Source organism: Penicillium coprophilum, assembly GCF_028826855.1.
Source record: "Penicillium coprophilum strain IBT 35676 chromosome Unknown utg000002l_segment0_segment0, whole genome shotgun sequence".
Taxonomy (NCBI): domain Eukaryota; kingdom Fungi; phylum Ascomycota; class Eurotiomycetes; order Eurotiales; family Aspergillaceae; genus Penicillium; species Penicillium coprophilum.
The window spans coordinates 1,046,679-1,062,093 of NW_026622721.1; the positions used below are offsets into that span (position 1 = coordinate 1,046,679).

Genomic DNA, 15,415 nt, shown 5'->3' on the forward strand with positions numbered 1-15,415 from the left:
TCAATAGAGCTCAACCAAGCCCTGCCCAGACGCCGCGAATCCTTCGCGCAAGTTGGATATCTTTTTGCATAATAGTAACGCGCTTCGCGTGTAAGGCGCATAGATTCGTATCCTCGAAGAGATGGACGAGGAAGGCCTCAGCAGCCTCCTGCAGAGCTTGGATAGCGAATGACTGCCAGCGCAACTCGGCGCCGACCTCGGCGGGGAGGAGATCGAGCGCGACTTCGCGGACTAAGCGCGCAAAGGGCAGTTTAGCGATGAGAAGGTCGTAGGAGCGTTGGTAGCGGCGGATTTCTTTCAAAGCCACGGTGCCGGGCTTGTAGCGGCGGCGGCGGCCTGTGGGGGTTGGATCTCCAGCTAGGGGATTGTTAGAATGGGGTGATTGAGTTTGTGGGGGATTGGTTGCGGAGTTGCGGGAGTAGAGCTCTTCAAAGCGCTCATTCTGGCGACGGTGGTAGGTGGAGGGTAGAACGTACGTTGGACGTTAGCGGTTGTCTTAGCGATTTTTGATTGATTCCCTGCATTCGTCTTGCGTGCTTTGGTTGGTGTTCCATCTCCATCAGCTGCTGGTGCGGCAGCGGGCGCAGCGGCTGTCTTGCGCGCTTTGCCTTTTTGTGCGCTGCCCGGTGCTGTTTTGCGGACTCCCTTGGGCGGCATTGTAGTCTATGAGGAGAAACGCGGTGCGTAAATTTTTTTTGGGTAGTGGGGTGCTGGAAAGCGATCAATTGGGAGGTCTATCGCCTAGCAACCAGCGTTCTGCAAATTGCCGCGTTTGTGTCGAGATTGCCCCCTTGCAGGAACCGTGTCCGAGTATTGAGGCTAAAGATTGCACACGAGGTTCAACTGGAAGGATTGAGATTAAAAATCGTATCTGCTAATAATCAGACTGTCTTTGTTGCGAAGGGAAAACTGGTCAATATGAACTATTCGGGCCTTAGCGTCCCAGCCCCGTGATTCTCACGTAGCAACGCGTCTCGGGTTGGTCACGTGACGATAAAGTGGCCTACCTGGTCTTATCTCCGTCATAGGTTGAATATACCCCGGAGGCACTTTAGAGAGCTCTCAGTGCTCGTGGTGATCATCCGCCCTCACTTCCACTTCTCTCTGATCTCTGCGCCCAGAAGTCACAACCACCATACACCATGGCTGCTCTCTGGGAGAACAATGGGCAACCAGGCCAGTTTCCCCTCGAACAATGGTTCTATGAGATGCCACCCGTCACCCGGTGGTGGACGGTAGCCACCGTCGCAACCTCAGTCTTGGTGCAGTGCCACATTGTGACGCCATTCCAGCTGTTCTACAGCTTTCGGTCTGTCTATGTCAAATCGCAGTACTGGCGACTACTCACGACATTCCTCTATTTCGGGCCCTTAAATCTCGACTTGTTGTTCCATGTCTTCTTCCTGCAGCGCTACTCCCGCCTTCTGGAAGAGACCTCCGGTCGCTCCCCAGCTCAATTCGCATGGCTGATTTTCTATGCGATGACATGTCTCCTCATCATCTCACCTTTCCTCTCAATACCCTTCCTGGGAAGCGCGCTATCATCCAGCCTGGTCTACATCTGGGCCCGGCGCAACCCAGACACCCGTCTCAGCTTATTGGGACTACTGGTCTTCACTGCTCCTTATCTGCCCTGGGTACTGATGGGATTCAGTGTGATTGTACATAAGATCGTACCGAAGGATGAGATGCTCGGTATTGTGGTCGGTCATATCTGGTACTTCTTCAATGATGTCTACCCGCCCCTGCATGATGGCCACCGTCCGTTTGACCCGCCTCGCTGGTGGCGACGTCTGTTCGAGCCTACCTCTGGACCCAACGAGCGGGCGCCGGGTGCGGCTAATGTGAACCGCGAGTTTGTGGCTGCGGCGCCTGAGGTTCGATGAGCCTCATTCTTTTCCTTGATCAAGTGTCGCTTTTCGGGAAGGCAGTTTCGGGGTTTCTTGTCGCATCGAATGGAGATCGAAAAGTAGAGCGCGCTGAATGAAAGATAGGTCTCCCCGGTATAAGTAGAGAAGAGGGCGCGATAGGTCCGAGTCTGGCGTTGGATCATTGATATCAAAACTATGAGCTGTGCACGGAAAGGGGCAACCTAAACACCAGCGGGTCTCTTGGTGGCGCTTTTCATCCGCCTCACGCCTGATGAAAGCATTCGACATCATTCAACGGGTTTTGCATGCAATACTGGTTAGCCATGAAAACTGGCCACGTTAAAGCTGTGTCCAGGGGTGGTATGACGGAGACTAGCTAGGGGTCTATCCGGCGCAGCTCCCTAATCTCTGATGACATGGGACGTTGCCCCTCAGCCCAGTCCGCTCAATGTGACCTGTGTGGAAGGAAAGGATTAGGACTCGTTTTCTGTTTTTGTTTAAAGAGCGTGCATATGTTTGACATTGCAATAGCCATAGATACCCGAATTACCTTTCATTTTACTCTTTCACGCTTAGAGCTGCATGCAGATTCAGACCTTAAAATGACGACATGTATCAAAACGTCGCCATGACCTCCAGTGCCAAGTAGACGAGAACTCGCTCTGTCCCTCGGAGTAGTCAACTCACCAGTACGAAGTACATGCTTTAAAGTAAAATAGAGTAAAACAACACCGTGTGATTGCCTGCATTACCGGTCACGATTGAAATTCATTACAGAATGCATCCATGCGGGATCATGCTATGTTTGGCGATGCCAAGTCAATTACAAGGCTGTACAGCTTCGATCTTGCAGATGCATACTCTGTAGGCAGTATCTACAGGCAGTATCCAGACATAGTATTTAGTCAGCCTAGTCATCTCACGTCATCTGAAGTATAGTTGTATGTTTACTCGGTTATTATTACGGAGTAGAAAGAGCTACTTTAACATGGCTGGAAGGATCATGATGTTAGAGCAGAATCATGGGGCAATATACAACATACATCGTACAGCGCCCCGTGCTTTTTCAGGTATTGGCCCCATATTTTCAGTCCAAACCAAGATAGTGCTATGCGGCGCTGTTGATTAACCCGATGTTTACCTCGGAGAGCACGTAAATCCTACCTAGGTAATTCATTATGTGCAGTACGAAATACTCCGTAACATGCGTTAGGCATCATTGTTCTCTCAGAATTGTACCAAACGGGTAACTAATTCGTCCCCAGTTTTTCTTTTTTTTTTGCGCCCACATCCCGTTCGCTATTAGCATAGCACGGACGATCTTTTACAATGTGTAGTAAAGTTTATAGGCTGTATGTTATAACGAGGTTGGATTGGCACCACCCACGTCACACCCAGCTGATCTTGGAAAAGCTGGACAGTAAATTAAGCCGATCTCTTCTGATATGACGAAGTACGAAAGATGTTGAATCGAGATATAACGTGGTCAATCAATTTGCCAGGCCACGACCTCGGAACCGTTCTGGGTGGTTGGGGCTGTACCAGAAAGTCAGGGCAATTATGGGGCTAGCGAGATGTACTTTCCCATGGGAAAACTACAGTGGAGATTGTGCTATGCATAGAATTTGTTTTAGAAGCTCCATCTGGAACATAGCTATCCACTAATTGAATGAGTTTTCAATTCCTATCGATAACATAATACCACATACGAATACGCTACTCCGTACTCCGTACGGAGTACTCCATAATAAGATGGCAATGGTAACCGTTGAATCGCAGGGTGCACGTCCCAGTGCAGGTGGCGGTTCGCTTGGCGAATCGGTGCCAATTCCTACCTCTCATGTTAGAATGAACCTTCCGAACCTATGGTCAAGGCATCCTTGGTTCTTTCTTCTTACGCGTGGGAGTTGAGAGAATGTACTCCCGAGGTATTGTTCCCGAGGTCTGATTGAAGGTCTACGTGTTTCCACGCCACTGTGGCGGTAGCGAAAAATACATCTGTACAATCACTTCTGGAGTCTGGAATATACCACATACCGCATAAAGTGAAATATTATTATAGTTGACCCTTTCGTACTCTGTGAATTATACTCTGTACTAACGCTTTTTGAGAAGGGCTAGTCAATTAATGGACTAGCGGGTGCTCACTAGCCTCGGCTTCAAAAAGGCACCGATAGAGTACATACCCAAATAGGACTAGCTCAATACACCAGTCTCACGTTGGCGTGGGGACTTTTTCCCCACGGCGCTCCATTTACAATACGATGACGAGTCCTTGCGCCAATTTTGGATTATTTTAGCGACGACAAAAGTTGAACATTGATAAGAGCTTCAATAAGCTATATCTATACTCCGGATTGTATATTTAGATACTCTCAAATGATTTTAATTAACACATGGAATTCAAGCCCCAAATTCCGTTACGGAGTACTCCCATACAATAAAAAAAAAAGAAAAAAGGTTAAAAAATCCCCCCCTTAGTAGCCCCACTCCGATTTCACCAATCAGACAAGGACCAAGCCTCTTAATCTTGGAACCACAGCCACCCTTTCTGCTCAGCCTCGTAATCTTGTCAACAGCTTTCCCTTTCCCAAGGTTGTTGTATCGTATTGTTTTCCTTTTTGTCACTTTCTCTTTTTTGCCTCATCCTTTTTTTTTAAAAAAGTCTCTCATTTCCTCCTTAAGCTTTAGTCTCTCCCCACTCCTGTCACTCCTTATTATCGACTAGGCTCCCCTTATTCAACACTTTCCTCCCCCTATCGTCTATTATCCGATATTCTTCTATGACCTGCATTTTCCTACTGTGAACCTTTTATCTACGGCCTCAGGGTCTGTGAAACTTGATACGACTTTACGAATTGTTCAATTGGTTATTTCCCTAAACCTTTATCTTTCGCCATCATGCGGCGCGGTCTCTTGATCTTTATCCTCGTCAACCTCCTCATCCTCTCCTTGCTCGTCCGAAGTGTCTCGACACTTCTAGCGCTACTATTCGAGGATGCCGCTGCCGACGCGATTCACCGCGCAGAGCTGCCCTCACCGAATTCCAGCTTGATCGAGCAACGCCCCCAAATCATTCCAAAGATCATTCACCAAACATACAAGAATGAGACTATTCCAGAGGTCTGGAGGGAAGCCCAACAGAGTTGTATTGATTTGCACCCCGATTATGAGTATATTGTACGTCCATGACTCTACTGATCTATTGCATTCAACGTTTCTAACGTGTGTCATTAGCTATGGACAAACGAGAAGTCGCGAGACTTTATCGCTGCCGAATACCCCTGGTTCTTGGACACCTTTGATGGCTATAGTTATCCTATCCAACGCGCGGATACTATTCGATACTTTATTCTTGCACACTTCGGTGGAACATACATTGACCTCGACGATGTAAGTATACTTCCCGAAAGACCCCATGAGGTCTCGCTTCTAACACCATCAAACAGGGCTGCAACCGTCGCCTGGATCCTCTCAACGCTTATCCCGCCTGGGTACGCCGCACTGCACCCACCGGTATCTCCAATGATGCCATGGGTTCCGTACCACAACACCCCTTCTTCCTCCGTACGATTGAAGTGCTACAACAGTATGATCGCCACTGGCTCCTCCCATATATCACCGTCATGTACTCGACTGGACCGCTGTTCCTCTCTGTCATCTGGAAAGAGTACATGCGCGAAGGGCCGAGCGAGGCTGGGCGCGTGCGCATCCTCATGCAGGATGAATACAATAAGTTTTCTTGGAGTTTCTTCACCCATCACCGGGGTAACAGCTGGCATGGAAAGGATGCGCGCTTGATCTTCTGGGTAAGTGGCAAGAGTCTGGTATGGAACTCTCGAATCATGCTAATATCCTCGCAGATGGGTCAACACTGGGTTTTCCTCACGATCTGCGGCTTCCTCCTCGCTGGAGTAGTTGGATTCTGCCTCTGGTGGAGCTACGGACGTGTCATGCTACTGGGAGCCAAGTACCGCTACCGCTACGCCAAAGTGCCAAACATCATCAACCCGTCGCGACTCTCCGCATCGCCAACCCGACGCTCGCGACTCTCGGTCCCGACGCTTTTGCGACGTGTCAGCTTCAAAGAAGATGAAGAGTCAGGCAAGGTTACGGAGACCTCGTACGAACTCGGACGTCGCGATGACTAGAGATCTAGAGATTGACGTCTCGACTTGCAACTTCGCCATTTTGCAGTTTGTGTATTTGTCTGTAACGATACAGCCCCGGGCATGATTTCCGCATCAGCATCTATTGTACAGCTTTTGCCCTTTCTTTCTGTGTTTAGGAGCGCATTATGCATGGTGTCTCAATCCTGTGACAGGATCCTGGATTGAATGCTCACCTGGAGCAATTGGGTTTGCTTTTGGACATGTGCGCAGACCTCAGTGTCTGTGTCTTGGTCTTGTTTCACTGTCCCCTATTTTTATTATTTTTGTCTATGGATTTGTAAACAAGTTAGATTTCGCTTCTCGGGAGACAGTGAAATGTTATGGACATGCCTCTATGCACTTGAATCAGATTTCTCCGGGAAGAATGATGGATCAATAATGCCTTTCCACTATTCCAAAAGTAAAATCCGAAGTAAGAACTACAATTTCAGTCTGTGCGATCAACCGTGTCTTAACTCCAGTTGGAGAATCAGATACGGCAACCCCAAACAGCACCTGATCCTGAAACCCTAATTTCTCCGACCAATGACAGCACTGTGCCTTGCATCGACAAGCTTTCCCAATGGTCCTATCAAATCTAGGGCTTTGGCTTTTTATGAAATAAAGTAGTACATACAGGTTTGTTAGTGAACATATCAGTTCATTATTTGATGTTCTTCCTTGATATTAGCCTTTGCCGTCATCCAACATACTTCAATCCACGTCTAGCATTCTCCGCGTCAAGCCTACAATGTACATACTACCGACGGGGTATCTCCCTTTTGCCTCCCCTTTGTATGTTCCAGCTACCTTGGACAATGTAAGCCCTTGTTTCATGCATTTTCTGCCTCTTACAGACATGGGCCACGACTTATAAAGACAATCTGCTTGCTGCCCTTGAGTCCTAGCACAGAAGCAAGATCCATTTTTATACTACCCATCTATAACAGTAATTCGTCCACGACTCTTAAGCTCTACATGATCTAGTCGCCCACTACCCTACCACCAATCCTTCCAATACTTATTCCATCCACCATATACAAAATGCACCTGCAAACCCTCCTCCTCTCTCTAACCCTAACTCTCGCCATCCAAACAACCGCAACACCAATCCCATTCTCCCTCTTCGCCCACACCACTGCCCTAACAGAATCCCAAGTCATCACAATCGCCCCAACATCTAAATCCTGCTCCGACGCCCCAGCAGAAGGTGAATGCGCCACAGCAAAGCAAGCCGCAAAGTACACCTCCCAAGCTTTCGACACCTATAAAGTAACCTCGAAAGCCGAGCAAGCAGCCATAATCAGCATAATGGCTTTCGAGAGCAGCGATTTCAAGTATAACAAGAATCATTTCCCGGGTGTTGCCGGACAGGGCAGTACGTAACCCTAACTTTCTCCCACCCAACACTCACATCCAAACTGACCATATTCTCATCTTCCAGCACGCAACATGCAATCTCCATCTTACAACAAGAAATACGCTTCCTCCCTACCGGAGCTGAAAGACAAGATTCCTAGCGTCAGCAATAACCCGGCTGATCTACTTGATCTCCTCCGGAAAGATGCTGCTACGGACTTTGGTTCTGCGGCTTGGTTTCTTACTACGCAGTGCTCGAAGGAGGTGCGGGCTGCGCTTGCTGATGGATCTGAGACGGGGTGGCAGCGGTTTATCTCAGATTGTGTGGGGACTTCTGTTACTGATGAGCGGAGGGGGTATTGGGAAAGAGCTGTTAAGGCTCTTGGAGTTTAGATTATGAGGATTTGGGGCTAGGGTTAGTATTGGGGTTTGGAGTGTAATTATTGTGTTTTGGTTCAAGGTGTTCTTGGAGCTGGTTCTTCCATGCTGGCGTTGATTGCTCTGTTTGGCTGGTTGGATGTTTGATATTTTATGATTGATGGATTACGGGATTAGAATTATGGGTTAAAAGAGCAATGAAGTTGAATTTTCAGGACTTGATCTCATTGAGATTCGTTTCATGTCCAGAACCTATAGCTCTGTAATGGGTCCTATGTAACAAGAAGACCATGCTGTATATCCATCTCGTCTCATTCATAACAGAATTTTATATATATCTAAAGCTTTTGACGAGCCCCTTACAAAACACCCTTAGTACTAACAACATCACCAGCACCAACATCACCCGCAACCCGACGCTTGCAGGCATTGCGAATAGCAACAGCAAGCGCCTTGAACGCACTCTCCGCGCGGTGGTGGTCATTATCACCATAAGTGCAACCGACATGCAAGGTCACACCCGCCGCCTGCGCAAAGCTCTGCAAGCCATGAGTGATCATCTCCGTGCTCAAGTCACCGATCTTCTCGCGGCGGAAGCCCAAGTTAATAACCGCCCACGGCCGGCTTGAGAGATCAATCACAGCCCATGAAAGAGCCTCATCAAGGGGCGCATCGCCGCGACCGAATCGCTCGAGAGATTGCCGTGCGCCCAGTGCTGCTGTGAAGGCTTCGCCCAGTGCGAGGAAGGTGTCTTCTGTTGTGTGGTGGTCGTCGACTGGATGGGGTTAACAACGAAATCCCATATAAGGTTTAGGATGGTTTTCAGGGCGGAAACTCACTGTATAAATCACCCTTTGCGCGCACTGCAAGACTCATCCCGCCGTGCTTGGCAAGCGCGTGCAGCATGTGGTCCAGGAATCCGATGCCTGTGCTGATGGTGATTTGCTGGGTTGGGGTGAATTGTGTGGCATGGGCGGCATCTTTGGGTGGCACAATGCCTTTCTTGGAAGCTTCGGCTTCTTTGGGGTCTGTTGGGTCGGGGAAGTGGGTTGAGGGTTCGTAGGGCGGGAGGACGCCGCCGTCTAGGGAGAGGGAGATTTGGATTTTGGTCTCGTTGGTGGACCGTGAGATGGTCGCTGTACGTGCGGGGAGGGACATTGTGAATTGAGGATTTGAAGGTTGAATTGACTAGCGATTGTAATGTGTCGGTGTTTTGTAGATGGCGATAATCGGATATCTTTTTTGTCTGACTCGTCTGCTGGATAATCGTTGATCCGCGCTTTAGAGTATGGGGGAGATACACTTGAGATCGTAAGGGAAACAAGTTCAAGGACACTGGTCGGCATACGCTTCTACTTTTGATATCCTTGATAACCGGTCTTTGATATTGCCATTGTCTGGAACACACATATTCCCGTATACTTTGTCTTTTACTTTGTATATCGTCTCGCCGAACTCGGCTTCGATAAGAAACCGACATCAAATCCCGAGGTCTCAATCCCGAGTTCTCAAATTCCTTTTGTCAGACGTTTGCTTCTTCACCATACACTTATTGTAAACTTCAGAATGCCAGCACCATCCAACAAAAGCGGCGGCATTGAACCTCCGGAGGAGATCTCCTGGATAGCCGCCCAAGGCTTCATGACCGGCGTGTTCCGCGTAAGACCTCCAATACATTAAATCCCAGTGCAATGGCTAATATCTTTCAGTTTGGCTCTGTGTCTATTTTGGCTCATATGATTCTTTCCCTACCCCACCCTTTCGTCTTCTCCGCGCCAACTCCGCCCGCACATCCCGCGACACAACCCCGTCCACGCCCATCCATATTCTCCCGTGATTATCTTCGCTCACGACTCTTCCACCGTCCCTTGGAGGGTTTCTCAAGCTGGGTATCCCCGGGGTCCCGTGTCTATCGCGGTCTGACACCACAGTTCAAGGTCTTCCTACAAGTTGCGGCCATGACTCTGGGTGGATGTATCTGGCAAGAGAAACGCGTGACAGAATACATCGAACTAGTGCGACGCATCAAACGTGCGGAGCGAGTAGAGGCTGAAAGGGCAGAGGGTAATCGCCGATAAAGAGCGTCAAGAGATATTGCCCACTTGTTTTTGCAAGGATGCGAGCTTGAGCTTGGATGATGGCAATTTCCACCGGACACAATACACCTGGCTTTGTGGGAACCTCTGGATCAGCTGAATCTCAATTCCCAGTCATTTTCCAACCCTGCAATGCCTCACAGAATTGAGGCGATTACTTTGTAACTGCGTTCATCAAGCGCTGATCCTGAAACTTCGTCATCGATGACGCCAGGTTCGTGGGGATATTCCCCCTGATTACCAGGATGATCTATTGTGATCTCCTTTTCGCGTGGGCCCGAGAGATCAGTCACCCCTACGGAACATACGGAAGCAGCAACATGGAGTGAAACGCCGATCATACTTTGGGGGTGGATCCCAAAATTCAACCTATGATGCTGTGTCAATTGCAGTGTAGATCGTATAGGGAAGGGGGAGGGAGAAATGGTAGCCTGTAGGGTTGTGTACAAAGAAAGGATCATATCCAATATACTGAAGATGACCAAAAAGAAGGCTAAATCAGATCGCACTGATCTCTATACGAAGTAGCCCCTTATATCGGGACTATCAAGTTTCGTGCGCCTCCTACGTGGTCCAGTCCTTATGTAGAGATAGAGATACGCGTGGAGGTTTCGCATTTTGGGTGTAAATAAGCGGGCAGATTGAACAGATTTAATTTAATAGTTTAAAATATAAACAAGTTTAACCGCTAAAGAATTTTATTAATATTTCATAATCAAATTAAGGCTAGAGAATCGAAAGGGAAAAATAAAATAAAATATAATCCAGCTGAAACATCTCTTGATCGTTACAGTTGGACTGCATCCGTCCATTTCTCTATCCTCATTCCTCCTTTTTCCCTCCCTACAACATATTGAGAGGGTTATCCCTGTGAATTCACTGTTTTCATTTCCCTTCCGCAAGCTATCTAGACCTATCAAATCACAGCCTTCTTCGCTGATATTGTGGATTCCTTCCGCAACCATCATTGTTGACAGAACCGGGAGCTACTCCAGGTAGAAAATCGCTGGTCTGACTTGGACCGGAAGATTTTTCCTGGCTTTTTAGTGCTAATTGCTTCTCATGGCGCTGTGACAATCTGCAGTATGTGTTTTCCCCTCATTCTTTCTCCGTTCCATATTGCCCGCCATGACCAGTCAAGCTAATTGATCTAGTACGAACGACGTTGAGGTCGTCAATGAGATCTACTTTCTCTGTACACTCGCGCCGCGACTCTTTCTACCTTACGCAATTCCCTTCTGTGCCACTCGTTCCGAACCCGACATGGCTGAAATCATCGGCAAACGACAACGAAGAAAGAGCCTGAGCGTGTTCAGCCCATCTCTCACAATATCAACCTCCATCCGACCTCCACTCCATGACCGAACACCCTCAGATGATACATTGACCCGGGACAAGAAAACCCGACGGAATTCTGGCTTCTTTGGTCGGTCTCACAGCCCCAACAGAGGGTCCGATGGATCGAACAACCGTCGCCCTGGGACAGCAGGCTCCGATACCGCTGGCTTGTCAGCATCCACCCCCGTCATTGAAACCCCTCGCCCGCGGAGAAAATCGCTGCAGAAAAAGCGAACCTCAGTGTTTGGATCTCTGAAGTCATTGCATTCATGGGAGGATGATGAACCTATAAGTGCCTCCGTTGGCTCGATGGCGGATGAGCAAACCATGGCCAGTCCCCGAAATGGGATCTGGTCATCTGCGATCCTCCACCATGGGGAAGTGCAGACAACTGGAGGCATGTGGAGGAAAAAGAGTCAATATTTGGTCCTTACGGATACGCACCTCATTCGATTCAAGAACCAGGGGAAAGCTGCCGATGTCTTTGGTGCTATCCCCGCTTCTTATGCCAAAGCTCCGGCTGTCCATCGCCAATCGGTGGCTTCAGTCACTTCTCTGCAGGACATGCAATTAATGGCGACTGGAGATTCATCTGCTGGAATCCCATTAAACAGCATAATTGCGGTCTATATGCTGGAGGATGCACGATTATCCCCATCGGTCGAAGTGGCCTATCTCGATGAGCGCACACACAAAGCTACATTGGTTCAAATGCAGACATCTGATCTACAAGAATTGAACCTTTGGATGGTGGGCATTCGCCAAGCCGCTCAGATGGCTAGAGCAAATTGTCCAATGCCGTTTAGCAGGGGTTCAATTGAGTATGTAACGCGCATGCTGGAACACGAGCGAGATTACGACCCGGAGGTGTTCCGCATGTTCCGAGTCATCCAAATCGCCTCCAGCAAGTCAATCACCCGCTCTTCCTCTGACGACCTGACCAAATTGTCGCCCACGGGCTGCTATCTTGCCATTGGCGCGCACAAGCTTCATCTGCTGCCGATGCAGAAGACAACCAATCGATCATCAGTTGTATCCCTGTCAGATTGGGAATCTGGTACTTCGTTTGGTCTCATGAACCTGACTGGGTTGTCGATGGAGTACGGTGACGATAGCCTGCATCTGACATTCAGGGTTCCTCTCAAGAAATCATTCAATGTTTTCCTGGCCTCCGTTCATTCTGTTGAAGTCGCTTGCTGGATCCGACAACATACTGAATATCTCCGTCCATTGTGGATAAGGCAGCCGTACGAGTTCGTTGTCCCGAAAGAACTGCAAAATGACGACAACTTCCCACCTGTTGCTTTAGATGAAGATTATGGGTGCTTCGACCGAACGCTGGTCGCCTACTCCGCCAGTTATGATATCGACACATCGAATATTCGATACACAATCGACCAGGAATGCGAGGATGCTCCATGCTTCCGTCTCCTGAAGCCTGCTTCACCAAAAACAGCCCGGTACACCGCTTTAGAACTCATTGCAGTCATGCGCGCACTTCGCTATAATGAATTCTTCCGGTCAATCTCGTTCCGTGGGATCAATCTCGATGCATTGCAGGGCCTTCGTGATATTCATGGGGTGGATCCTGATGTCCATCTTGATCGAGGTGGCGCCTTCGTGCACATTCCAGGTCAGGCGAATCTGACTGTCCTATCGCAAGAGGTGCGAGCATTAGCCTTGAAGAGCAAGTGGCTGCGCCGACTAGACTTCTCTTACTGCCTTACACGCATACCGACACCAACTCTCGATAAGGGTACTCGCGATCCAGGCTGTGGGATTCCAGAAGCGATCTTCCCCGTGTGCCGTCGAGAACTGACCAGCGTGGATTGGGTCGTACTCAACGGCATCAAGCTGGGTGAGTCGGATCTGGACTATCTTGTCGATGCGGCTTCGCAAAGGCGTAGTCATCTGCGAGCTTTGGAGGTCGGGGACTGTGGATTATCCGTGCATGATCTAGACCTTCTTCTGTCCACGCTGGTTGCACAGGAATCCACTCTCGAGGCGATCAACATATCGGGCGTGCAGGGCCGGTTGAATCCCGATGTACTCCAGCAGTACATCGGCTACTTCGGACAAATCCGCAAAATCAACTTATCGCGCATCTCACGGACGTCTGGTGCCGACCCGCTCATCACGGCTGAAATGCTGTTCAACTGGCGACTCGAAGAGCTGGCTCTCAGTCGGACGGCTTTGAATCGCGAGACTGTGGATGCCATTGCTACTTACCTGGCTAGCGATCGTTCCCGTAACCTTCGGGTGATTCGTCTTGATCAGTGTGGTCTGACTGGAGAAGATGTGGCTATGTTTATGCACTCGATGTCCCTTGGACCTGATGCCCCGCGCAGCCTCCATCTGCATGTCAACGATAACCGCCTTGACAATGGCTGCTCTCATATTTTCAATGCTATTGCGAAGAACAAAACCCCCTCGCATCTGTCAATGCGCATGATTGATTTCAAGAAAGAAGACCATTTCCGTCAAATGGTAAATTCACTTCGAAATAACAGCACCCTTAAGTTCCTGGATATCTCAAAGGCCTCCCTCCCATATGATGCTAGCCCTGAGACCTGCCGATCGTTGCAGGTGATGCTCGAGGAGAATGAGACTCTTGAGGCTTTGGACATCAGCGGTGACAATGCGCATCTTGATGTTGCACGCTTCGGCATTGGCCTCAATCTAGCGCTGACTGGCCTGAAGAAGAACAATTCCCTAAAGGTCCTGAGAATTGAGCACCAGAAACTCGGTCTTCAAGGTGCGAATACGCTTGCCTCTGTCTTAGAGGAGAATGATTCGCTGCGCGAGGTGCACTGTGAGAACAATGATATCAATCTGCAATCATTTACGGTGTTGGTCAACGGCCTTCGGTGCAACCGCTCCCTTCTCACTCTCTCTTGCATGGACCGGGATCGAACGCTATCCTTGGATAAAGTACGCCGAGAGGTGGATCATGTTCGATGGGAGTCTAGTAACAGCAGCCAAGCCTCCACCGCAAACTCGGTCCGTCGCTCTCTGTATGCAGCGATGAGCGTTGGCCAAGGGGGGCAAGGGCACAGATTGAGCAAGGCACCGCCACCTAGCGTTGCTTCGGCCATGGAACACTCTCCGTTTGCCAACCACAACGTTGAACTAGTCTTGCAATCTCTGAATGAGAGATGGGATTCAGAAGTCGCCCGGCTTCATCGATACCTCCGCCGCAACTACAACATTGCCCATGGGATTGAGGAAATCGATGATGATGCTAGCGATGGACGGCCCGGAACAGCAGCGAGCCTGGGCACGATGCTTGACAATCTTAAATTCGACGTTTCCGTGTCGGCAGATGAGGTCCAAGCGTCCTCACTGCCAGACGAGTCTCCTGCTGCCACCCGACTCTCAGAGACATCCGACACTCTATCCCATACCTCTTCGAACATCGAATCCACTTCTATACAACCAAAGCGCCTTCCATCTGATACCCGTCGCCCCCACACAGCCGCTCCTGCCCAGTTCGTTCCATCCAGTCACGGTTCTTCAACCTCAACCTCTCGCCTGGCTATACCCGTCCCGGCTGTGCCCCCAGCAGTCCAGAAGGCCGAGAGCGTCCGCAGCGCACGCAGTTCTTCCAGCAACGCCTCCATAGGTGCCGGCAGTACGCGAAGCGCCTACGGCGTCGCTTCGTCAACCCTAAGAGGCTTCCTCAGCGGCACCGCGATGAGGGAACGTCGCCGTGCGGATGGAGTGCGTCCCTCGCATGTGTATATCAACAGTGACAAGCCGCCTCAGCTCGACTGGGCACCACCAAAGGTCGACTTGGGAGAGCTCCAGTAGCATTCCTCACCCCCACCAAGATACTTTCCTTTTCTACCTTGTACAAAATTCTCCACACCCCAACACGAAACGAAGCCTGGCTCTTACAGTACATATATACGACCAACCAGGCTTCGATTGCATATTCCTACTCTCTTCTTCTTTTTCTTCTCCTCCCTGTGAATCATATTTGGTCTTACTCATTAACTCATAACTCATTGACCCGCCCCACATCCAATATCCCATTTCTCCAAACCGGCCAGTCGGCACTGATACCCTGGCGTTCCAATTTCTTTTTACAGAAACACCGCATTCTTCAGGCGTTCCATGCTCATTACTCATTTTCAATTACATATTTCAACATCTCTTACCAACGCAATCGATATCCTGCTATCCGTTTGATTGTGCCTGTTTTCTGCTCTCTTACTCTTGT

At 49.4% G+C, this 15,415-nt stretch overlaps 7 protein-coding genes across 7 annotated transcripts; 5 read left to right on the top strand and 2 right to left on the bottom strand.

The window, feature by feature from the left end:
* Nucleotides 1-10: 10 nt before the first annotated feature.
* Nucleotides 11-657, bottom strand: N7500_001802 (histone H3 family protein; the record flags this gene model as incomplete). Its single annotated transcript, XM_056672948.1, has 2 exons — nucleotides 11-357; nucleotides 477-657. The coding sequence occupies 2 exons, from the start codon at nucleotides 655-657 to the stop codon at nucleotides 11-13; spliced, it is 528 nt and encodes a 175-aa protein (XP_056536467.1).
* A 485-nt stretch (nucleotides 658-1,142) lies between these two features.
* On the top strand, nucleotides 1,143-1,886 carry derA (putative ER-associated proteolytic system protein Der1; the record flags this gene model as incomplete). The annotated part of the gene is made up of 1 exon (XM_056672949.1): nucleotides 1,143-1,886. The coding sequence occupies one exon, from the start codon at nucleotides 1,143-1,145 to the stop codon at nucleotides 1,884-1,886; it is 744 nt and encodes a 247-aa protein (XP_056536468.1).
* A 2,886-nt stretch (nucleotides 1,887-4,772) lies between these two features.
* On the top strand, nucleotides 4,773-6,022 carry N7500_001804 (glycosyltransferase family 32 protein; the record flags this gene model as incomplete). The annotated part of the gene is made up of 4 exons (XM_056672950.1): nucleotides 4,773-5,051; nucleotides 5,109-5,264; nucleotides 5,321-5,680; nucleotides 5,735-6,022. The coding sequence occupies 4 exons, from the start codon at nucleotides 4,773-4,775 to the stop codon at nucleotides 6,020-6,022; spliced, it is 1,083 nt and encodes a 360-aa protein (XP_056536469.1).
* Nucleotides 6,023-7,066: 1,044 nt separating this feature from the next.
* Nucleotides 7,067-7,774, top strand: N7500_001805 (uncharacterized protein; the record flags this gene model as incomplete). Its single annotated transcript, XM_056672951.1, has 2 exons — nucleotides 7,067-7,400; nucleotides 7,467-7,774. 2 exons carry the CDS (start codon nucleotides 7,067-7,069, stop codon nucleotides 7,772-7,774), a joined length of 642 nt encoding a protein of 213 aa, XP_056536470.1.
* A 344-nt stretch (nucleotides 7,775-8,118) lies between these two features.
* his3 (imidazoleglycerol-phosphate dehydratase HIS3) lies at nucleotides 8,119-8,917 on the bottom strand (the record flags this gene model as incomplete). The annotated part of the gene is made up of 2 exons (XM_056672952.1): nucleotides 8,119-8,534; nucleotides 8,599-8,917. 2 exons carry the CDS (start codon nucleotides 8,915-8,917, stop codon nucleotides 8,119-8,121), a joined length of 735 nt encoding a protein of 244 aa, XP_056536471.1.
* Nucleotides 8,918-9,325: 408 nt separating this feature from the next.
* N7500_001807 (uncharacterized protein) lies at nucleotides 9,326-9,837 on the top strand (the record flags this gene model as incomplete). Its single annotated transcript, XM_056672953.1, has 2 exons — nucleotides 9,326-9,418; nucleotides 9,469-9,837. The coding sequence occupies 2 exons, from the start codon at nucleotides 9,326-9,328 to the stop codon at nucleotides 9,835-9,837; spliced, it is 462 nt and encodes a 153-aa protein (XP_056536472.1).
* Nucleotides 9,838-11,118: 1,281 nt separating this feature from the next.
* N7500_001808 (uncharacterized protein) lies at nucleotides 11,119-15,003 on the top strand (the record flags this gene model as incomplete). Its single annotated transcript, XM_056672954.1, has 1 exon — nucleotides 11,119-15,003. One exon carries the CDS (start codon nucleotides 11,119-11,121, stop codon nucleotides 15,001-15,003), a length of 3,885 nt encoding a protein of 1,294 aa, XP_056536473.1.
* Between the last annotated feature and the right edge of the window lie 412 nt (nucleotides 15,004-15,415).